This window comes from Odocoileus virginianus, chromosome 5 (assembly GCF_023699985.2).
Source record: "Odocoileus virginianus isolate 20LAN1187 ecotype Illinois chromosome 5, Ovbor_1.2, whole genome shotgun sequence".
NCBI classification, from domain to species: Eukaryota; Metazoa; Chordata; class Mammalia; order Artiodactyla; family Cervidae; genus Odocoileus; species Odocoileus virginianus.
In genome coordinates, this window is record NC_069678.1 from 11180304 (window position 1) to 11203512 (window position 23209).

General features: G+C 49.7%; 1 protein-coding gene across 1 annotated transcript in view; it reads left to right on the forward strand.

Moving 5' to 3' along the window:
* Positions 1–1085: 1085 nt before the first annotated feature.
* The window catches only part of IL6R (interleukin 6 receptor), a 53820-nt gene continuing 31696 nt past the window's right edge, over positions 1086–23209 (forward strand). Inside the window, exons 1-3 of the mRNA XM_020887383.2 lie at positions 1086–1529; positions 21628–21876; positions 22815–22938. Of these exons, the coding sequence (XP_020743042.2) occupies positions 1445–1529; positions 21628–21876; positions 22815–22938 (458 nt within the window). The 5' untranslated portion in view covers positions 1086–1444. The remainder of the gene's footprint in view (positions 1530–21627; positions 21877–22814; positions 22939–23209) is intronic.

Consider the following 23209-nt stretch of genomic DNA (forward strand, 5'->3'; position numbering starts at 1 on the left):
CAGGCCAAGTGTCTGGTCCTTCCAGGCACTGCTGATGGGCGGTTTCCAAAGAGAAACAGAGGCCCCTGGGTCTGAGGGCTGCATTTCAGAAGCTGTGCTTCTTCAGTCCAGGTCCCTTCCAGGGGGCTTCCATCGGGCCACACCCATTATGTTATCCCAGGAACCTGGATCCTGGTTGGGAGGCCTGGCGTGCTGCGATTCATGGGGTGGCAAAGAGTCCGATACGACTGAGCGACTGAACTGAACTGAACTGAAAGCCCAAATGGAAAAGCACATTCTAATTAGCAGTTGCGCAGCCAGAAACTCCTCAGCCTAGACCTTATTTCAGCACTTTTCGTTCCCTCCAAACTCGGATGTGAAGACACCCTGTCAGCTTCAGGCTCCTTGGGGAACCTTGGTGGGCTCTTTCAAGAGGTGTTTGTGGTTGCTTCTGAAAAGCCGAGTACCAGTTTCTGTCAGTAAAATCGGGAGGGCGGACACCCGCGTTTTGACACGGCCTGGACCCTGTGTCAGGTGTATAGATCTTCACAACCACAGTGTCTTCATAACGATTCTGACAATACAGACTTTCTTTTATCTGACAGATGAAGACAATTCAAAGGAACTGTAGTCACAGTAGGTGGAGGTCTGGATGGGAACCCAGGTCTCAATCCCCTTCCAAAGCCCAAACCTTTTTCTTGCCGGTACTGCGGGGGCCAGACAGGCACGGGGTCTGTCTGTACTTTTACTGTAGTGAGTTTCCCGATGCCTCAGCCCAGATCCATTAAATCAGAATCTCTGGGGGTGGGAACCAGACATGGATAGTTTTAAGGGCTCCCAGGTGGTTCTGAGGGGCAGAAAGGGCTGCCAAGCCCTGCTTTACTGTAAGAGGCCCATCGCCTCCTCCAGGGTTCTCCAGGTGCTCCTTTCACAGAGTAATCCTGGTCACGAAACCAAAAATCAAAACCGAGCCAGTGGTGTCTAATTCCCCTGCTCTGATCGACAGAAGTAGAGGGAGGGTCCCCGGCCGAGCTCGCCCCCGCGGGGTTCGGAGCTCCTGCCCTGGAGGTTCAGGTGCGGCGCGGCGGCAGGAAGCCACCCCCTCCGCTCGGCCGGTGCGCGGGGCTGTTGCGCCATCCTCCTCGACTTTCGTAACAGCACCCTGGGACAGCCGAGAGACAGCTCCAGGGCGAGTTCCTCAAATGTTTTCCTGCGTTGCCGGCACCGTCCGCGTCTCTGAGTCATGTGCAAGTGGGAAGTCGCACTGACCCTGAGCTCGGCCAGAGGGAGCCGAGCCGAGAGCGGCGCGGGGCTCGGGGACTCGCAGTGCAGGCGGAGCGCGGGCCCCCCGGGGATGGGGGCTGCCCTCCGGGCGTGAGCCCGCCCGCTGCCCCGCCCCAGCCGTCGGCTCCCGGCCCGCCCGCCTGCCTCTCTGGGAACATGGGGCATTAGCCGAAGAGGAAGCATGCTGGCCGTACGCTGCGCGCTCCTGACCGCCCTACTCGCCGCGTGCGGGACGGCGCTGGCCTTGCAGGGCTGCCCCGCGCTGGGTAAGGGCTTCGGGCGCTGCCGGAGGGCTGGGGCGGCTGGCGGCTGGGGGAACCGAGGTGGCTGCGGTAGCCGCTGCGCGGCGGAGGGAGGCAGGGGGCGGTGACGGCTCCCCCCGTCCCGGGCTCGCTGGGGTTCCCGCGGCACAAGGTGCGGCCCCGGGCTCCCCCAGCTGTCCCCCCGCGGGCGCTCGCTCGCGCGCCCCCTTGCTGCGTCCTGCCGCTTCGGCCGGGCGCGCTCTCCCCGTGACTTCTCTGCCTCCGGGAAGCTCTCTGCGATCCGCGTACAGGACGTGGTGTATTCTCAGAAACCCGATCCTCGGGTCTCCTTCCCAGTGCCCCCCAGGAGTCCTTACACAACTGCGTCCTGGGTTACTTTAAAAGGAGATCCCCTAGCGGAGTGGAATTCCTGCCCCGGGCGTCCTTTATACCAGCGCTGCCTTTGCCCCTCAGCTTTTGGGGAAGGCATCCCGCCTGGCCGTCCCCTCGGACCCCGGGCTGATGTGTGGATGACAGTGCCCTGACTGTGAAGGGAGTGACATCATGGGCGCTGAATCACGGACCTTCCGGCTGTTCGCTGCCCGCACTCGCTTAGGCAGACACCAGCGCTAGCAAGCCGTGTGCCTCAGATCTGGGAATTTAAGACCAGTAAGGGGGTTTGGCCAGGGGATTGAGACGTCTTGAGATTGGCGCACACTGGACTCCGCTTTCAGACGAGAGAAGGAGGGGTGAGGCAGAGGGCACTGGGCACTTGTTGCTCCTGTGGGCTGTAATGTGCCGCTGGCTGAGCCCTCGCTCTGGGCTCTGGCGGCATGCCCTGCAGCCTGTGTAAGGCTCTCCTCTGGAGGGCCCGGGCAACTGTTTCTCCGGAGGTTTATTTTAGGGTCTGAAGGCTTCTTTGAGGCCACAGTGGAAAACCAACGGGGCAGCCGGCAGGCTTCTGGGAACAGATGGCTGGGGGCCGGTGACTCTGGCTTTCACTGCTAGATCGCACTGCACCCCTGCCCTGGGTGAACACCTTCAGTCATGCCTCCCTGTTGGAGAGAACCAGGGGCTGGTGTGCCTGCAGCTGCCTTCACCTTCTGAATGGCTGTGGTCTTTGTGCTTCAAGGAGGAAAGAAAAGGGATTCCTTTTCTCAGCACATGTTTATAACCCCAGCTGGTAACAGCAGCTGTGGAAGGAGGACTCCTGTGCTTTACACAGGTTCTCTGCTGGATCTGAATAATACTTTGTTTCAGAGAGGAGGCCAGCCTTTAGAGAGGTTGGGATGGGAAGTTGTCAGGCCGGCTTGGTGGAGGCCCACCCCTCCAGTGCGCTGTGCTCTGATGTGGTAGATCCCCAAGACTTCCAGATGGAGAACTAGCCCGGCAAGCAGAGCTGGGGCTGTCTGGAGGACAATCTGGGCATCACCCCCGGCTGACCAAGTGCTGGCCAGAAGAGGCCAAGGGAAGGGGAGGCTGGCTTTGCCCACTGTTCTCTCAGAGAGAGCCAAGGCAGGGTTGAGGCCTGGGGCACCCAGGAGGGAGCAAGCCTGCCCTGCCTGCCTCGGTTGCTACTCACACCACACCCCAGGGCACCTGCCCCAGGGAGGTTACTGCTGTAGCTGCTGCTTCCTTTTTCTCCTAAGTGGCTATGAAGCACTGCAAGGGCAGGCGATTGCAGTCAGTTCTCCGTTTTCCTGGTGCTCAGGTGGGTCGGGCGAAGTGGTCTCAAGGCCTGGATAGCCTCATGAAAGGCAGAACTGAGAGTGTGGGGAGGAAGTGAAAGCCCTCCCAGTTCAGGAGGAACATGCAGAGAAGTAGAAAATACCCAGCTCCCCTCCCACACCCACACAGAACTCAACCCACAAACTTGAGAGCAAAAATAAAGACATTGTACAGGAAACATGGAGCAAATGACTGTGAGATATCTCGCTTTGGAGAAGTGAGGGGCCGAGCTGAGTAGCAGAGGCTGGAGTTGGTTTAGAGGGGAAATCCGCTGGCTCTCCTGGCTGTGGGCCCTTATAGCCAGGAGGCGTGTTTTCCTTGGGATCAGCCGCTGCCCACACATCCGAGAGCTGGCTGGCAGGGCTACGCAAGTGAACTGCTGTCTCAGGGCCTGGACTAGCTGGGACATAGGTGTCAGGTGTGGAAGGCCTGGACATCTGTGACTGAGGTTCCTCTCGCCTTCTCTATTACAAGACGGTGCCCAAAACAAACACCTATACCTTTAAATCTCACAGTCCTATCTCAACCTCTAAACTTCCCTTCAGGGCCACCTCTTTCAGTTCCAGTGCTTACCTGCATTCTTCAGTCAGTTCAGTTCAATCACTCAGTCGTGTCCGACTCTTTGTGACTCCTTGGACTGCAGCTTGCCAGGCTTCCCTGTCCATCACCAACTCCCAGAGCTTACTCAAACTCATGTCCATTGAGTTGGTGATGCCATGCAACCCTTCTCCTCCTGCCTTCAATCTTTCCCAGCATCAGGGTCTTTTCCAGTGAGTCAGTTCTTCACATCAGGTGGCCAAAGTATTGGAGTTTCAGCTTCAGCATCAGTCCTTCCAATGAATATTCAGGACTGATCTCCTTTAGGATGGACTGGTTGGATCTCCTTGCAGTTCAAGGGACTCTCAAGAGTCTCCTCCAACACCACAGTTCAAAAGCATCAGTTCTTCAATCCTCAGCTTTCTTTCTAGTCCAACTTTCATATCCATACACAACGACTGGAAAAACCATAGCTTTGACGAGACAGACCTTTGTTGGCAAAGTAATGTCTCTGCTTTTTAATATGCTATCTAGGTTAGTCATAGCTTTTCTTCCAAGGAGCAAGTGTCTTTTAATTTCATGGCTGCAGTCACCATCTGCAGTGATTTTGGAGCCCCCCAAAATAAAGTCTGTCACTGTTTCCATTGTTTCCCCATCTATTTGCCATGAAGTGATGGGACCGGATGCCATGATCTTAGTTTTCTGAATGTTGAGTTTTAAGCCAACTTTTTCACTCTCTTTTTTCACTTTCATCAAGAGTCTTTTTAGTTCTTAGTCTCACCCTAAACCAATATTTCTCAAAAGGATCATTCTGGGTCTATTTGAATAAAAATTGGTGTGTGTGTGTGTGTGTGTGTGTGTGTGTGTGTGTACGTGTGTACCTGCCTGGGTGTCCCGGGAGTGGGGGGTGGGTACCTGACAAGAATGCTGATCCTTGGCCCCTGCCCCAGATTTACTGAAGATAAATATTTGGAAGTAAGGCTCAGGAAATGTCCTTTTCAACAAATACCACTTGTGATTCACAAATTTGAGGATGACTGGCTAAACGATGTGATGAAGAACTGAAGGAAGGCCTTCCCCACTTCTAGCTTCTAGTTGCCAGAAATCCCTCCTGCTTTAGCTCTGCCTCTTGTGCTGTGTATACTTAGTTGCTCAGTTGTGCCTGGCTCTTTGCGATGCCATGGACTGCAGCCTGACAGACTCCTCTGGTCCACGGGGATTCTCCAGACAAGAATACTGGAGTGGGTTGCCATGCCCTCCTCCCGGGGATCTTTCCAACCCAGGAATCAAACCTGTGTCTCCCACATTGCAGGCAGATTCTTTACTGACAGAGCCACCAGGGAAACCTGCCTCTTGTTGACTCTGGCTCAGATGGTAAAGAATCTCCTGCAATGCAGGAGAGCCAGGTTTGATTCCTGGGTCAGGAAGATCCCCCGGAGAAGGGAATGGCTCTCCAATCCTGTATTCTTGCCTGGAGAGTCCCATGGACAGAGGAGTCTGGCAGACTACAGCCCATGGGATCTCAAAAAGTCGGACACAACTGAGCAACGAACACTTTCACTTGTTTCCACTTGTTTACTCACTGCCGCAAACAGTTATGAATCCTGTGAAGCCCTGGAATCAGCCACTCAGTGAAGTGAAGTGAAAAGTCGCTCAGTCATGTCTCACTCTTTGCAACCCCATGGACTATATAGTCACCACCTAAAGTCTGCCCTAAAAGGAGCTTAAAAATGGTCAAGGGTAAATCCCTAGGAGGGACTGAGGAAACCCTCTGTCCTGTCCTGCTTGGTACCTGCTACTCAAGGACCAAGTTGTTGGGGGAGAGGGGTAGACCAAGATCCTGAGGCAGCAGGCCTGTGGAGCCTCACTGCACATCACATCTCTGACCCTCTGGTCTTGGCCTGTGGACTAGGTTAACACATCCTCCCCTTCCAGGGTGTTTGGAAGGATTACACAAAGCTGGTCCAGTCGGTCACTTTCTTTCACTTCCCCTGTGGCTCTCCTGTCCCACCAGCCTTGCCTGCCACCAGCCCACCCAGTGAGCCAGAGCATTCCTATCGCTGAATCTGGGCTTTTCCAGATGAGGCTTAAAGATCTAGATTTGTTCTCTGTAATATGGTAGCCACTTACTAAGTGGGGCTGCTTGAATTTGAATTAATTAAAATGAAATCAAATTTAAAATGTAGTTCTTTTGTTGCACTAGTCACACTTGGCTACCATATCGGACAGCAAATGTATAGAGCATTTTGATCATCGTAGAAAGTTCTACTGGACAGCGCTTGGTCTTGAGTGCTAAACAGTTTCTTCCAGAGATTTTCTGTTGCTTTTTATTGCTCTCTGGACCTTCTTTCCACCTGAACACAGCTCATCTTGCACAGTTAATGGTTAAGGTTTTGGAGCCAGACTGATCTCTGCCCAGCCCTGCCATGGAGAATAATGTGAGCTTCAGCAGGGGATTTTTACCGTCTCAGACACTTGCCATCCTCATCTGGAAAATAGAAATAATATACTATCTCACAGGGTGGTTATGAAGATGAAATGTGCTAAGTAAGGCACTACTCAGAGCACATAGCAAGATCTCTAACACAGAGCGAATGCCTAAATACATGTAGCCAATAATGTATTCTTCTGAAAAAAACATTTTGAGCTCCTCTGATGTTCCAGGCACTATTCCTTTTTTTTTTTTTCCATTTATTTTTATTAGTTGGAGGCTAATTACTTTACATCATTACAGTAGTTTTTGTTATACATTGAAATGAATTAGCCATGGATTTACATGTATTCCCCATCCCAGTCCCCCCTCCCACCTCCCTCTCCACCCGATCCCTCTGGGTCTTCCCAGTGCACCAGGCCCGAGCACTTGTCTCATGTACCCAACCTGGGCTGGTGATCTGTTTCACCCTAGATAATATACATGTTTCAATGCTGTTCTCTTGAAACATCCCACCCTCGCCTTCTCCCAGAGTCCACAAGTCTGTTCTATACATCTGAGTCTCTTTTTCTGTTTTGCATATAGGGTTATCGTTACCATCTTTCTAAAGTCCATATATATGTGTTAGTATACTGTAATGGTCTTTATCTTTCTGGCTTACTTCGCTCTGTATAATGGGCTCCAGTTTCATCCATCTCATTAGAACTGATTCAAATGAATTCTTTTTAATGGCTGAGTAATATTCCATGGTGTCCAGGCACTATTCTAAGAGCTGTGGATACAGCAGTGAGCCAAACAGACAAAATTCCCAGGCTCATTGGGACTTCTTTCTATTAGGGATGTAAATTAAATATATAGTATGATAATGACTAATGCTAAGGAAGAAACGGCTTCCCTGGTGGCTCAGATGGTAAAGAATATGCCTGCAATGCAAGAGACACGGGTTTGATTCCTTGGTCAGAAAGATCCCCTGGAGAAGGACATGCCAACCCACTCCAGTATTGCTGCCTGGAGATCCCATGGGCTGAGGAGCCTGGCGGGCTACACACAGTCCACAGGTTGCAAAGAGTCAGACACGACTGAGCAACTAAGCGCGTGAGTGCACACACACACATACACACACACACCCCGAGGAAAAACAAATCAGGGGAGGGAGATAGGAACAACGTGTACAAATCAAGAAGGATGTGGAACTGATCTTTTTGAGGGGAAGCTGGGGAAGTTCTCACCAAGAAGATGATGTTGGAATGAAAGTCTGAGGAAATCTAAAAATATTGAGGGATTCCTTTACACTTCCATCTTGTGCAAGCAAATTCCTGCCTCCTCTTTAACAATCTGGTCCGACCTGAGGGCCTGTCAAGTTCTGGAGCAGAGGGCTCTGTCGGGACCCTTGGATGCCTCATGCCCTGGTGAAATTTGGATTTGTCTCCGGGGAGACCAAGCCTCGGTCATCAGCCCTTTATTTTTTATTTTTGGTCATCAGCTCTTTAGACTCCAGGTGGACGGGGAGGTTCTAGATGTCCTCTCCTTAGTTGTCACTGAGGTGTTAAGTCTTTGGAAGAGAATCTTTGAGGACCAGAGTTGTGAGATAGCAAAAAAGAGACTTTTAACTCTCAGACTGTTTGGTGAAGCCCTGGGGAGTTTCTTTGGGGTCATCTGTGTGCTTTATGCTCTTCTGCACTTGATACCCAAAAAGGTCCAAAATCTCTGGTACAGTCGGGGACTTTTCTGGCACGGTCCTGAGTTTGGCCTGACTTCCAGCCAGGCTATCTCCTAATGCCTTTGTTCAGTTTCCCTCCACCTCCCAACTTCCCGGCATCCTCTAGTCGTCCCTTTCTACCCTATGGTTACAACAACTGTCACCATCCTGAATGATGATTGTTCACAGAACTGTGCTAAGCTCTTTGCATCTATGATCTCACTCACTCTTCACAGCAGCTGTGTGTGAGAGGGGTCTTGGTGCCTGGCATAGAGAGGGTGGGCTGTCAGACCGCCGGTTTTGTGGTGGGGGTGGGCGGAGGAGATCAGGAGTTGGTTTTAGACATGTTGAAACTGAACTGTCTTTTAGACAATGGAGAGAAAATGCTGAGGAGCTGGGTATAGGAGTCCAGAGTTTGGGGATACAGACTGAGTTTGAGGTATGAATTTGGGAGTTGGCTGATGACAGAGGTTATGTCAAGTCTTGAGCATGGCTGAGATCACAGAGGGTGAGAATGTAGACGGAGAAGTGAAGAGGTCCTGGGCTGAGCCCTGGGGCACTCCGACCTGGAAAACCAGGAGAGTTGTCCTGAAAGCTCAGTGAGGACAGTGCGTCAAGAGATGGGAACAGTTTAGTGGTGTCAAACACTAACAGAGCAAGAAGACAGCCTGACCAGTGGACTTAGCTACACTCAGGCCATTGGTGACCTTGACTTGATGTGAGGAGTTTTGGCAAAATGGTGGAGGCCTAAGGCTGACAGGAGTGGACTAGAAAGAGAACAGGAGGAGAGAAACAGGAGCCAGCAAGTGGAGGCCACTCTTCCGAGGATTTTAGCTGTAAAGAGGAGTAAAGAAATGGAGTGTTTGTTGGCTGAAGGCGTGGGGTCATGAAAAGAATTTTTAAAAAGATGACTGAAATCTCAGCCTGTTTGAATGCTGATGAAAATAATCTAGTAGAGACCGACAATTGACAGAAAATTGCTGAAGTAGTGTCCTTGAGTAGGCGAAAGGAAACCAAGGCTCAGAGAGGTTAAGAAACTCACTCAAGATGGCACAGCGAGGAAATGACAGACCTCGCTCTGAACCTTGCTCTTTCCACTGTATCACATGTGTCGCCCACAACTCCCACCCTTCCCAAAGCTCAGAAACATCAAGATCATCATTTCTCTTCTCAGTATTCTCAGAGACTTACCAACTCCATACACATTGATGTGGCGGAGACAGCTCTGATTTCGCCCCAGGAAGTGTCCTTCTTCAGTACTTTTAAGAAGAACACTTAAGGCCCTGTGTACGTTTAAGCCGTTGCACTGTAACCCCCTCCTCCCTGGTATACATTGATATCACTTTGGGTCAGGGAAATGTTTTATAACCACATGTCCTTGTAAATGAGCTTTCTGTATCTCTAACCAAGGCAGCTGGGAGAGCAGAGAGAGAAAACATCTCAGGGGGCAGACAGTTCAGGCCTGTCTCTAAACTGCCCCCTCACCTAATCAGCCAACCTTGAGCCAAGTCACTTCAAGCTCAGAGAGACAGAGGAACACTTCTTGAGGCTGAAACAAACAAAATCAGGTGCTTGATTGCTGATTTTTGATCTGAAGAGCCTATTTTGATGCAAGAAGGGAGAGGCTATAGTATGAAGACTTTCTCATAGAAAAGGCGAAAGACCCATGATTGCAGTGGGAATAATAATTATAATTGCTCGTTTTTTGAGAGATTAGGTATGTTCTGAGAATGGTGCTAAGTTTTTCACATTAGTTTTCTAATACAACTCTCACAACAACCTTTAGAAATAGTTATTATTGGGCTTCCCTAGTGGATCAGACAATAAGGAATCTGCCTGCAATGTAGGAGACCCGGGTTGGGTCTCTGGGTAGGGAAGATCCCCTGGAGAAGGGAATGGCTACCCTCTCCAGTATCTTGCCTGAGAATTCGATGAACAGAGGAGCCTGGCAGGCTACAGTCCATGGGGTTGCAAAGATTCAGATTCCACTAAGTGACCAACAGAAACACACACATACACACACATTATTATTATTTCCATTTCAGGGATGGGAAAAGTGAGGCCTAAGGAGATTGAGAAACTAGCCCAAGGTCACACAAGTAGTAAGTGACTGTCCAAGGGTTGGAACTTGGGTGTGTCTGAATCCTCTTAACTACTTTACCCAATGGACTAGGAAAAAGTTAATTTATTTTTATAAATAAAGAACTTCCTCTTTATTTTAATGTTTATTATTATTATTTTTTTAATGTTTTTTAAAAATTTATTTTTATTTCTTTATTTGGCTGCACCAGATCCTTAGTTACAGCACACAGGATCTTCGATCTTCCTTGTGGCATGAGGAATCTCTAGTTGCAGAATGGAGGATCTGCCGCATATGGGATGTAGTTACCTCACCAGGGATCAAACCCAGGCCCCCTGTGTTGGGAGCATGGAGTCTTAGCCATTGGACTACCAGGGAAGTCCCTAAAGAACTTCCTCTTTAATTTTTTTTTTTTTTTTTTGTATTTCATTATATGGACACACCAAATTTCTTTACCCATTTTCCTTTTGATGGACATCGTCTTTGGGCTTGGTTCCTGGCTTAGCCATTACTGATAGTGCTTCGGGGAGTAAGTTTGCACATCCATCATGTTGCCTAAGTGCAAGAGCATGGGCAGCGTAAATTCCTCAAAGTGAATCTGTGGGTCAAAGGCCATGTGTGTTTGTGCTTTTGAGTGAGAGTGAAAACTTCACCAATTCATACTCCCAGTAGCAATGAGAGAATGCCTGTCTCCACACCTCTGATGAAAACGTGTAATCAACCTGAGATGGTGTCTATGTGGAATTAATTTTCATTTATCTTATCTGAGTGCGATTATATAGGGTTTTGCTTATTTAAGAGATATTTGCATAGCCTGTTTCTATGAGCTTCCTGTTCATATTCATTGCTCATTAAAAAAAAGAATTGGGTTGTTGGTCTTTTTCTTGTTTCCAGGAGCTCTTAATACAGTAAAGAATTTAGTCCTCTATGATATGAGTTTTGAAGAATTTTCTCTAGTTTGTCATTTGTCTTTTGACTTTCTGGTGGGGGTTAGTTTTTGCCATGCATATTTAAAAAAAATTGTAGTTGAGTTTATCAATTTATTTTATGACTTTTAAATGTTGTATCATGCTTAATAAGATCTTCCCTATGCCAAAACTGTTTTAAAAGATTCTTTTGGGGGGTGTGTAAAAAAAAAGATTTTTTTTCTGGTACTTTTAATAATTTTTAATATTTAAATGTTTAATCCATTTAAATTTATCATGGAGGGAAGTATGGCTCTAACTTTTTGACTCCTGGTTGTTAGCTGATGTCCTTTTTTGTAGTTTGTTGAATAATCCATCTTTCCTTCATTGATTTTAAAAAGTCACCTTTAAAATCTACCAAATTACTGTATATTCTTGGGTTTATACCACCTGATGGAGACTGAGTAGTTAAAAAATTCTGAGGCCTAATCGCCTGGGTTTGTGTCCAGGCTGACTCCTAATTAGTTATGTAACCAGCCTCCTGTAAGATAGGCTGTTGAGAAGATCAAGTTAGGTCATCCATGTGCATACCTAGAATAGCACCTGTATACAGCCAACACTCAAATTAAGCTATTTTAAAATAATTGTGGTAAGATACACATTGCATAACGTTTGTCATCTTAGCCATTTTAAGGGTACAGTTCAATAGTGCAGACTAAGCTCTTTGTGGTTACTATTCTTTCTGAACTTTTAGTCTCCTCTGTATTTTGTCCATCTGCTCATGTGCCAGTACCACACTGTTTTTATCACAATAGCTTTATAATATGCTTTAGAGTTTTGTAGGGCTAATCCTGCTCTTAGTTCTCTGGTTTTTCAAAATTTTCCAGGCTATCTTTGTTTGTTTACTTTTCAGTTTGAACTTTAGAATCAGCTTCCCTAGTTCCAAGAAAAAAAAAGTCCTGTTGGTGTTTTTATTAGGATCAAGTAAAATTTAGAGATAACTTAGGGAGCACTGACATATTTACAATGCTGAGTCTCCCTAGCTCAAAACACGGTAGGCCTGGTGAGGTTTATTTATGAGAGGAATAGGCTGGGGGCAGAAGAGCTGGAAATATGGATTTCACAGTTTCACTAAGGGCAGACGTGCCTGTTCTTCTCTTCTGACCTGCTTCCTTCATGGTGACATGAAGCTAGACCAGAGTATGCTTGTGTGTGTGTCTGCTCATGGCAGTGGGGGTGAGGAGAAGAATGGCAGGAGGTCTTTGGGGCTTTATAAAATGAGGACTGCAGTGTAGCATGCATGCAGAGCATGCATGCAGAAAAGTGTACTCAGCATAAGTTTAACAGCCCAGTGAATTGTCACAAATTGAGCATAGCCACATAATCACCAGCCAGCCGTATGACCAGCCCCAGCAGGCCCTCCTGTGTCCCTTCTCGTCACTCTCTACCACACCTCCACTTGGTGGCTTCTCAAATCTTTAGCTTTGCTTCCTCATATCTAAAGGGGTAGAGGAGTGGAAGCTGGGGCAAGTGGGGGGTGTTGGTGGTGGATGTGGCTTGGGATGGAGGTGGGGGAATAGGTATCAGGTGTGTGCTGCACCCCACCCACCCTCTGCTTCAACAAACACATAATAAAAGACCCTGAAGGGGGCCAGGCTCCTGGTTAGACTCCCAGGCCAAGTTCAGAGGCAAGATGGCAGGACCCTTGGTGCTGTCCTCCCGGGAAGGACGCGGGGCAGTAATGACCCAGGCTTCCAGTTCTGGCTACACCACACACTGGCTGTGTGACTTCTGGGCCCTGGTTGCCCTCATCTATAAAAATGGTCAGGTTGACTAAATCATCTTTAATGCTCTTTACAGCCCTAGAAGAGTGACCCTCCGCTCAGCAGCCCCTCTGTGGCCGTAGCCCCAGCCCAGCCCCTTTCTGGACCCAAGTCCACCTGCAGCCACTTGCCCTTCTTCATGGCTTACTGAGTCTTGCCTTTACTCTTTTTTCAATCTGCTTCTTGGGGTTTGGTGGGGGAGGGAAGTTAGATTGTTTGCCCTCCTTTGATATCTTTTCCTCTAATTAGCTTATAATCTCTGAGAAGTGACCCAGGTCAGGCCTCCTGGGCCTGGGGCCAGCTGGTTATTTGTGATGCTGCCAGGGGAGAATTAAATGTTTTTCTCCTGAGGAGCTGGTCACATGCGCTGGTCTCTGGGTCAGCAGCCATGGTTACCTTCTTAGGGTCCAGAGGAGCCTCCCAGGCCCTCTCTCCAGTCAGCAGGTGTAGGGTCCCTGGTGCGGAGAGAAGGCAAGACCGCGCCAAGGTAAATACTGACTCTGCCAAATACAAGACAAATACAAGCAGGTACAGAAGTACAAACACATTAGAGGGGGAGGAGGGCAGGAGTCAGCAGTCTGAGGAGGGGTCTGTGGGAAAGGGGCGGCTGGGACCACATGACCCTAATGGCAGGGGAGGGCATTCTGGGGGGTTTTAGAAGGTGAGCAGTGGATCTGGCAAGAGCGTGAGATTAGGGGTCTGGGGGGACACTTTTAAACTGTCCATCGTCACAGGCATGCGGCTGCTTGGACCCTGGCTTCCGGTGGGAGACCCCGAGGGGCTACTAATGCGGTGGGGCTGTTTGGGGGCAGGCTCACTCCCCTCCCAACCGCCCCCCCAGGACCGCTCAACCCCAGGGCTGTCTTCCTGGAACGTCTGTGATGGGCAGAAACCCCTGAGGAAGGCAGAGAGGAGGAGAGGAAAGTGGGAGAGGGGGAGATGCAGGGTGGTGGGCAGCCCAGAGAAGGGGGGCGGGGCTGGAGCACAGGGGGCACCTGGACCCCCAGGGAGTCGGGGTGGGGGGAGGCTCTGGTCAGACCCACCTGGAGCCCATTGCAGACTCCCTCCCTCACTAGTTGTGTGAATTCGGGTCAGTTCCTCTACGTCTCTGAACTTCCACGGAAGTGGGGGCCAGCCTCCTGCTCAGCAAGGTGTGTTAGGAGGGTAGGGCTCTTAGGTAAAGCACCTGGCAGCTTGGCACGTGCTAAGCGCTGTAGGTGGTGCTGAGTGTTACAGTTATTATTATTCAGGAAGTCAGGACATGGGTTTCAGTCCTTAGCTGGGGGGGATGCAGGGACAGGGATAGAGCACATCGGGGACTTGTCCTAGGCCCCATGGGACCAGATCCTGCTTCTGTTTCTCTTTGGACATAAGGTGCTCATGTTTTTTTCCTCCTGGAGACTTCTCAGCAGGCAGCTCCTTCCAGATCAGGGTCTTTCCTGCTAATGGGGTCCCCATGGTTCCTGTGACCCCTTCTGAGATCCCGTGTCCCTGCAGCCCCAGAGGCTGGAGGCTGTCCTATGCTGCCAGCCGGCCGGACGACAGCTGGGAGGACTGTCCCTGCTCAGAAACTGGGGCGGTGGGATTAGCAGGCGTGAGCTAAGTCGTGTCGGTGGCAGTGGCACTGGCAGCGGCTCCACAGCTTACATAAACGGGGCCAGGAAGCTGAACTTGTTTTTGCTGGCAGGAACAACAACAAGCTGCAAAGGAGTTGAGAAATATGTGTCTCCGTGTGCGTGTTTTTCTCTGGTTATTGACATTTGCAAGTTTACTTGAAGAAGGGTAGAAGTAGAGAAACAACAAAGCTGTCTGGGTTTCTGGCATCCGACCTCAGGTCCTGGACAGGGAAGAGCCCCACTTCCCAGGGCTCTACTGCAAAGTTCCCAGGCTTGAGGGGTGTCAGCCATGGTGGGGGACCCCAGGGAGTGGGATTGCATGAGCACTGGGCCAGGGGAGGTGTGGGTTTGGTTGTCAGAGGTTGCTAGGACCTAAATTCTCTTCCCCTTAGGGAATGAGAGGTGAAGGAGGTTGAGGGAATTTTCCTCCCCAGGGCTCTTGAGGGATAAGGGAGGTACGTTTGTCTGACAGCATTGGGATGCTCTGGCCATCATCCTTCTCCAAATGTCATCGACAATTAGAGTCATAAATCCACAGATTAATTGTATTTTCAAGCTGGGCTATTGTCTGAGATAAACAGACACAGACATGCTTCCTGCCCTTTGTGAGCCAGTGATTCAGAGTGATAAGATGTTAGATGGCAGGAACAGGGAGGGCGGGACAGCAAGGAGCTCCGGATTGTGGTCTGAATCCTCATCTTACAGAGAAGGTGAGTAGGGCCCCACCAGGGGCTGTGACAGGCCCCAGGCTCATTGAAAGTCCAGGTGGCAAGACCAGGAATAGCACTTGGTCATCTGATAACATAGGGCTGCTTCCCCTGTGCCAGGCGATGCTGTTGGCTTCAGTCCTGGAGGCTGGGGTTGGAGCTGGTGGGCACTGAGCCTGCACATAGTTCTGTCTGCAGAGTCAGCTCTGATCCCCTTGGAGGACATCAGATACCTGCTCTCCCTAAGGTCTTACTTCTCAACACATTTTCATGCTGTTCCCTCTGTATAGAATGCCATTCCCTGTAGCCAGTCAATCCTAAAGGACATCAACGCTGAATATTCCTTGGAAGGACTGATGCTGAAGCTCCAGTACTTTGGAGTCAACTCATTAGACAAAGACCCTGATGCTGGGAAAGATTGAGGACAGGAGAAGGGGGTGACAGAGGATGAGATGGTTAGACAGCATCACTGACCAATGGACATGAATTTGAGTGAACTCTAGGAGCTAGTGGAGGACAGAGGAGCCTGGCATGCTGCAGTCCATGGTGTGGCAAAGAGTCAGATGTGACTTAGTGACTGAATAACAACAATAACTTCCCCTTAGCTCCATTTATCAAACTCCCACTTGTGTCTCAAATCTCTCTTCCTTTGGTCCCTCCCTTTAAGAATGTTTTACCCCCAACCCCACCTTGGCTCCCTCAATATGTTGGGGACATTTATCTTAGGGTGGCCTGCGTTATAGGCAGTTTTGAGTTCTCCATGGGGTTTTGTGGAGAAGAATGTCAGTGCATAGTAAGTGTTCACTAACTGTCATTTCTCTCTCTGGGATTAGGATTTCTGGCCTTTCACTTGATGGGGCACAGAAAAAAAAAATTCTTGAATTCTTAAGGAGGAGACAGGCATCGTCTTGCAACCCTGGCTCAGATGTCTGAGCAGTTGCTCAAGGGCAGATGTTAAATTGCGTGCTGTGCTGAATGTCAGAGTGTGCAGGGCCAACCCCTCCCTCCCTACTCTCCCAACTCTGTCCTCACTGCCCAGGGTGAGAGCGTGAGGATGTCTGGGACACGTCTCTGGGGAGCAGGAAGGGATGCTCTTGGGAGCGCTACCTTACCTGGGCCTCCCTCCTCACTGTTCCCGCTGTGTCTCTTCCTCTGGCTCTTTCCCCTCAGACTCCAGGGAGCAAACAAACAGGGCACGTGGGGAGGGATGGTGACCTTGTATCCATTAGGGGATGAGGCCAGCACAGCTGAGGGCTAAGCATGTAGCATGCGGCAAAAGTGACAAAGCACAGAGCCGCAAGGGTGGGGTGTGTACGCTCTCTGGCCTGGATCGTGCTCTCAGAAGCTGCTTGTCCTGAAAAATGCATTCTCACCCCACCCCTGTTCCCTGCACTCTGCTCCACCTCCACCCTCCTTAGGTATAATATGTTGGACAGATCCAGGCTATGTAGCTTCTTTGTTTTAAATATATATATATGTGTATGTTCATTATAAGAGTAATACAAACAACTTACAGAAAATTGAAAAAAATGCAGACAGATGAAAGAAAGAGGAAGAAATTGCCTCTCGTCCCATCCTTTGGGGAGGTGAGTGAAATTACCAGGAGGGCATTCTGTGAATATCACCTCTTCCTTTTCAAAGAGATGCTTAGGAGGGGGTTTCCTGGTGGCCTAGTGGTTAGGATTCCGGGGACTGCCTTGGCCCAGGTTCAATCCCTGGTTGAGGAACTGAGATCCTACAAGCCTTGAAGTGTGGCCAAAAAGAGAGAGAGAGAGAGAGAGAGATGCCCAGGGGCTCCCACGCAGCCCTGCAAGTGTCAGAGGCACTGACTCAGAGATTTGGGTCAGGAGGCAGAGGGGTGGGAGGGTGGAGAGGGGCGGCCCTGCCCACTCTGACAGTAGCAAGTATATTTTCTTGTGGTCTTTGCTCTCTGAGTATTTGATTGTGATGATCGAGCACAGAATGCTTTCAAAAGCATAGTTAACGCAGTGTTGTTCACAGGTTCGAGAAGAAATATATTTTTTTTGAAGAAGGGCAGGGACAGGCAATGCTTGCCAATGGGTGTTTATAATTAATCATTCCCCATTAAAAAAGAATAGTGACTCAGTTTTAAAGATTCAGAAAACCATTACTCAAGTTCCTTGGCAAAGGAAGTGACCATTATGTCGCTCCTCAAGCTCTGCTTTAGCAGAAGAGAAAAAAAAGTCTTTTTATTTGCGATTTCTCTGAGCTGCCCAGATACTCTGGCCATTGTTCGTGAATTCAGGGACAGAACAGCCCCTGCTATTATTCAAGCTGGTGTTAAGAGCTTCCATCTGAACTGGGAGTAAGGGAAGTGACCAGAGAAACGTCTTTCTTGGAACTGACAAAGGCAGAAGCAGAAAAGAGTCCCTTCTGGTTCTAGGCTCCTAGTTTTCTTCCTCAGCATCTCCTGGTTGTGACAAGCTGGCTCTTCTGGTCTGTAGTATAGGGCCTGCCCGCTGCACAACGTGAGGAATACGACATAGACCACTGTGTCCTGTGTTGACAGGGGCTCTTGGAAGTTTTCACTGTGGACAACCTGACCCTGTGGGGACCTCTTTGGCGCCCTATATCGAACACTTATTAAGCATGTACTGAGTTCTCTGATGAGTGTTACCTAGAGTTCACAGTCTCGTATTCATGATTGGGGATGGAGACCTATATATAGTTAAAGACAGTGCCGTGTGGAAAGCACCAAGGCAAGCTCATCCTGCCATGGTCCTTGACCCTTGCTTGGACTTCCCAGCACTTTTGAAAGTCTATTGTGTGTTGGTTCCTTGTGAATTTCAATTTCCGCTCATCAACTGATGGAGGGATGCTGTAAGCACTGCACAGCGGGGCCACCCACCAGAAGACTGTTCTACTTTGACAGTGTCTCCATCTTTTTTTGTTTGTTTGTTTTTGGCTGCACCGAGAAGCTTGGTTCAATCCCTGGTACCCCGTGCAGTGGAAGTGCAGAGTCCTAACCACTGAACCAGCAGGGAATTCCTGACAGTGTTTCCATTGTTGTTTCTACAGCGTTGGTAATTTTTTCATGAACTTGACATCCATGTTCAGTTATGTTCTTTAGCTGCTTTATCAAGTAGAAAATGGAGAAGTGAAAGTATTGATATAGTGGTTCAAAGTGTTGATGGGTCTTTTAAACCTCATTCAGGCACAGATGGAATTCAGTATGTGGACTGGACGTGGCTGGCCATAACTTCCATCAGGTGCATGCCAGATTCTAATGGTTTGGACTGTGTGTCAGTTATGAAGGAAAAGGACATGTGTGATATACACACACACACTGGAACCAGCAGTTTTACTCAGGGAAATTCTTGGGCAAATGCGCCAAGAGCCACATTGGAGAAATTTGATAGCACACTCTTTAGTATAGCAGAACACTGGAAATGACCTAAAACCTCCCTCCGCAGGAGAATGATATCATTGGCCAGTGGAATATTACACAGCAGTGAAAACAAATAACTAGCTGCACGAATCATAGAAACATAATGAAGGACAGAAGCATGTCACAGAAGACTATCTACAATCTATATAAATTTCAAATATCACACAAAGTTGAGAACAATTTAGGGATCCATGAATAGCGAATCTGAACCTATTTTTTAAAGAGCGGGAGTGGACTTCCCTGGTGGTGGGAAGTGGATAAGAATCCACCTGCCAATGCAGGGGATGGAGGTCTGATCGTTGGTCTGGGAAGATTCCACCTGCTGAGGAGCAGCTAAGCCCGTGTGCCACCCCTCTAGAGCCTGTGCTCTGCAACAAGAGAAGTCACTGCGATGAGAAGCCAGTGCCCCGAAATGAAGAGGAGCCCCCACTCACTGCAACTAGAGAAAGCCCGCACAAAGCAACGAAGACCCAGTGTAGCCAAAAACATATAAAAATACATTTTAAAAAGTAAAAGTGAGAGAGTGATATGCCCCAAATGCAACACTGGACGAGCAGGGAGACTGGGGAATTCAGAAGCACGGAAGGAACGTCAGAGCCAGTGATGCCAGTGGTTTGGTTGGCAGGAGCTCAGGGGTGTTTCGTGCTTCGTAACTTTCTTGTACATTACACATATAAATTTGCATGTGTTCAGTATCCTAGACCACATTTAAAAATGATATTTGAAATGCTAAAAATACACTACTAAAGATTATGTGTGAAAAAAAATAAAGATTATGTGTGAAAGGTGTACTTAGGGCTTCTTATACCTTTTTTAAGCCCTGTGGGCATGGAGGTAACCTCAGTCACTGGACTTGGTCTTCTAGGGACTGTGATGTTCAGGGGAGCCCTGGATTCTCTGTTCCAGTTCTCCAGGAGTGAATTCATCTTACGTGTCTTATCCTTGAGGGCAGGGTCTCTCTACTGCCTAACTACATCCTCTTCACTGGTGCCTGGCTCTGGGGCCTCTTCAAATGTTCGTTGGATGTAGGTCATTTGGCCCATAGTGGGGGAATGTGAGGCAGAGGGTGTAAGGAACCTGCCCACACTTGCTCGGCTGCATGCTGAGATGTAACCATTTTTCTCACCCAAAGCCCAAGGCTCTGGTAGTGAAGAGAAAGAAACCTTAGGTGATAGGCTGCTATCCTGTCCTTGTATGTGTCCCTTATCTGCCGGTGTTGGGGCAGAGGGTGCCACGGTTGGGATCTCAGGCTCCAAGTGATCAGGTGAGAAGGAAGCTTGAAGGGAGTCTGTATAGGCGGAGAAGCTATTGCTGTACCTTCCACCCCCCCCCCCCACATTTATTTATTTATTTGACTGTGCCAGGTATTAGTTGTGGCACACAGGATCTTCAGTTGTGGCTTGCAAATTCTTGTAGGATCTAGTTCCTTGACCAGGGATTAAACTTGGCTTCCCTCCATTGGGTGTGCAGTCTTAGCCACTAGACCACCAGGGAAATCCCCAGTCACTGTCCCTTTTGTGGCCATGTCCCTGTCTCCTGGACCCTGGCCGGGGTCTGTCTAGACAGCCAGCCCAGCTGGCTTTGGGAGTGTCGTCTTCTTGGAAGTCAGTTATCCTTAGTCCCTCCTCTCTGACAGCTGCCTTGGCGGGAGGAAGGACATCGGCCAAGAGTGAGATTAAGAGTGCCTCCTAAGCAAGAAAGCTTTGCAGGTTGGGGGGAACACTGTTGCTGAGCCTTTTTGAAATCTTTGACCAGAAATTGCTTCTGTTTGCTAATAAATGACCACACATTTGGTTAGAAGGACCAAGTGTGCTTAACATGAAAACTTGCTGTTTTCCCTAGCTTCAGTTTCCTTAGCTGGTTAGACTAATTTAAATCTTAGATGCTGTGAATCTGTTTAACCTATGAAAGTGTTAGTCGCTCAGTTGTGTCTGACTCTTTGTGATCCCATGGACTGTAACCCACCAGGCTCCTCTGTCCATGGGATTCCCCAGGCAAGAATACTGGAGTGGGTTGCCATGCCCTTGGGTTGCCAGGGGATCTTCCCAACCCAGGGATCGAACCAGGGTCTCCTGCATTGCAAGTGGATTCTTTACTCTCTGAGCCACAGAGAAACCCCTTAATCTATACTTAAAAAAAAAATGTTTGTTTGTTCCTTTAATCTTTAATATCCTTGCCTTGAATAGCATTAATGATATTTTTCAAGGGAGTGCATTTCTTTTCTTTTACTTTCCAATGTTGTCCCTAGAATAAAAATAACATGGCCTTAAATGGTCTGATAGATAGGTGGAGGTGGAGGGAGCACTGAACAGAGCTGGAAGACCTGGTTTGCATCTCGGCTGTGTTGATAAGTTACTGGTGATCTTGGACTAGTCTCCTGATTCCTTGGTGCCTTGGTTACTGTCTGTAAAATGGTCCACTTACCACGGAGACCCCGGGATTCTGAGACTTCATAGGTACTCAGGCATCCCACTGGGCTCCTGGCCTTCATCCTTACGTTCATCTACACGTGCATCAAGTGCTCAGTGGGCCACTGCTGGGTGCCAGGCAACGATCTAGTCACCAAAATACAGCAGAGAACGAAACAGAGTACCTACTCTCGTGGCACTTGGAGTCCTGAAGTGAAGATGGATATGAAACTGGTAATTAAAAGGCAGCATGTGAGAGGCCATGTGGTGAGGGAGGTAGAATGGGGGCCTAAAGCAGCTGAGGGAAGGCCTGTGGGGCAGCGACATATAGGCTGAGATGGGCAACAGGAGGAGGTTGCGTGGGGGTTAGGGTGGGAGGGTGGTGGGTGTGAGCGGGAGCCTGTGGGTGAGGGGCTCCATCCCTGCTAAGGCTGAGTGGGCTGGGTGAGGGTTCAGAGGGCAGCAGGGGGCAGGTGGTGGAAAGCCCTGTGGGCCGGCCTCTAAACTTGGACTTCCTGCTGCGGACAGTGGCAGGCCCTTGCAGGGGCTGCCAATCAAAGGAGCGGGGTGACCAGATAACCTCTTTGGGAGGCTCACTGGAGCAGCTGGGTGGAGATGGCCCAGGTCGGGGCTGGGAGGCCATTCCTATAACCCAGGAAGGGGTGATGGTGGCCTGGTCCAGATGTTTAGCACCAGAACCTTCTGTGGCTTCCCAAATTGGAAATGAGGTCCCTTGCTCAGGTTGCTGCAGTCTTACCCGGTGTCTTCTCCCCTGGCAGAGGTGGCGAGCGACGTGCTGACCAGCGTGCCAGGGGCCAATGTCACCCTGACCTGCCCAGGTGGGGGACCAGAGGACAATGCCACAGTTCACTGGGTGCTCAGGAATCAAATGACAGGCTCGCACCACGGCACACCGGCTGGCGTGGGAAGGCGGCTGCTTCTGCAGTCCGTGCAGCTCAGCGACTCCGGAAACTATTCATGCTACCGGGAAGGCCACCCAGCCGGGAGCGTGCGCGTGGTGGTGGATGGTGAGTGGCGTCCTCAGAGCTCCCAGCATGGCTTCACGTGTTCCAGGGAGAGATGCCCCACTTGACCCTTTAAATTCCTGTCATTTCCTTGGCCCAAGCATTTCGGGGAAAGGCCCAGTGACGCCTGCCAGTGAGGCTGGCCGAGCTTCCAGCTGGATGGGGGTGGCTGGCTGAAGGAGATGCCGTCTCTCCGGTCTTGCTGGGTGCTTAGGGGTTGAGGGTCCGGGGACAAGGGGTCTGGGTTTGAATCCTCCTCCTTCACAGCTTAACTTCTCTGCTCCTCAGTTCCCTTGTTGGTAAAATAAGGTTCATTTTTTTTAACCTAGTTCAGGTTTATTGTAAAGATTAAATGAGTGTGTGTGCATGCACACATATGGTGTTAAAAACTCTGGCACATAGTAAGCTCTCAAACAAATTATTCTTATTGTGAGAATTAGCAGGTTCCTAGCTCCCTCATATCTCATAAGACACCCTAGAGTCAGATGCCCCGTGTGCCAGGCCCTGTGCTGAGGGCCTTTCTTTGTTGGTGTCTTGCATCACCCCCGCAATGTCCTAGTGAGAGAAAACAGTATTATTATGATCATTTTTCAATCATTTAATTTTGTAGTAGAAAACTGAAGGGAGATTGGGACTTGCCCACACAACCAGTGTAACTCCAAAGCCCCGATTATTTTTTCTGTCAGTCATGCTCCCCTTTAGGCAAGTTAGCCCTCCAGGTGTCTCCCCTCACTGCCCACCTCCTAGTCCAACAGGAGGACTTTGGTGTCCTTTCATTTCCCAGCCCAGTAAGATCTGTGCGTGGCTGTTGGCTGTAGTGAAGGCTGGCACCAGGGCAGGGTGGGGTGGCAGGGCTGAGCTGAGAGCCCCCTCAGAAGGGAGGTGAGCCCAGAAAGGAGGTGAAATGTGCTACCTTCTCAGCCTCTGTTCTTTCCTTCCAGTTCCCCCAGAGAAGCCCCAGCTCTCCTGCTTCCAGAAGAGCCCCCTCAGTAGGGTGAACTGTGAGTGGAGTCCTCGGAGCCCTCCATCCCTGACCACCAAGGCTGTGTTGCTGGTGAGAAAGATGTAAGTATCTTGGCTGGGCAGTGTGTCTGTCTCCTCCATCCTTCCTGAAGCTCCAGGAGTGATGGGGATGGGGGGAGCTCTCAGAGGACCCCGGTGGGACTGGCTGACCAGTGATTCCCACATGTTACTGGAAAGTAATACTTTGGCCACCTGATGGGAAGAGCTGACTCAATGGAAAAGCCGCTGATGCTGGGAAAGATTGAAGGCAGGAGGAGAAGGGGACGACAGAGGATGAGATGGTTGGATGGCATCACTGACTCAATGGACATGA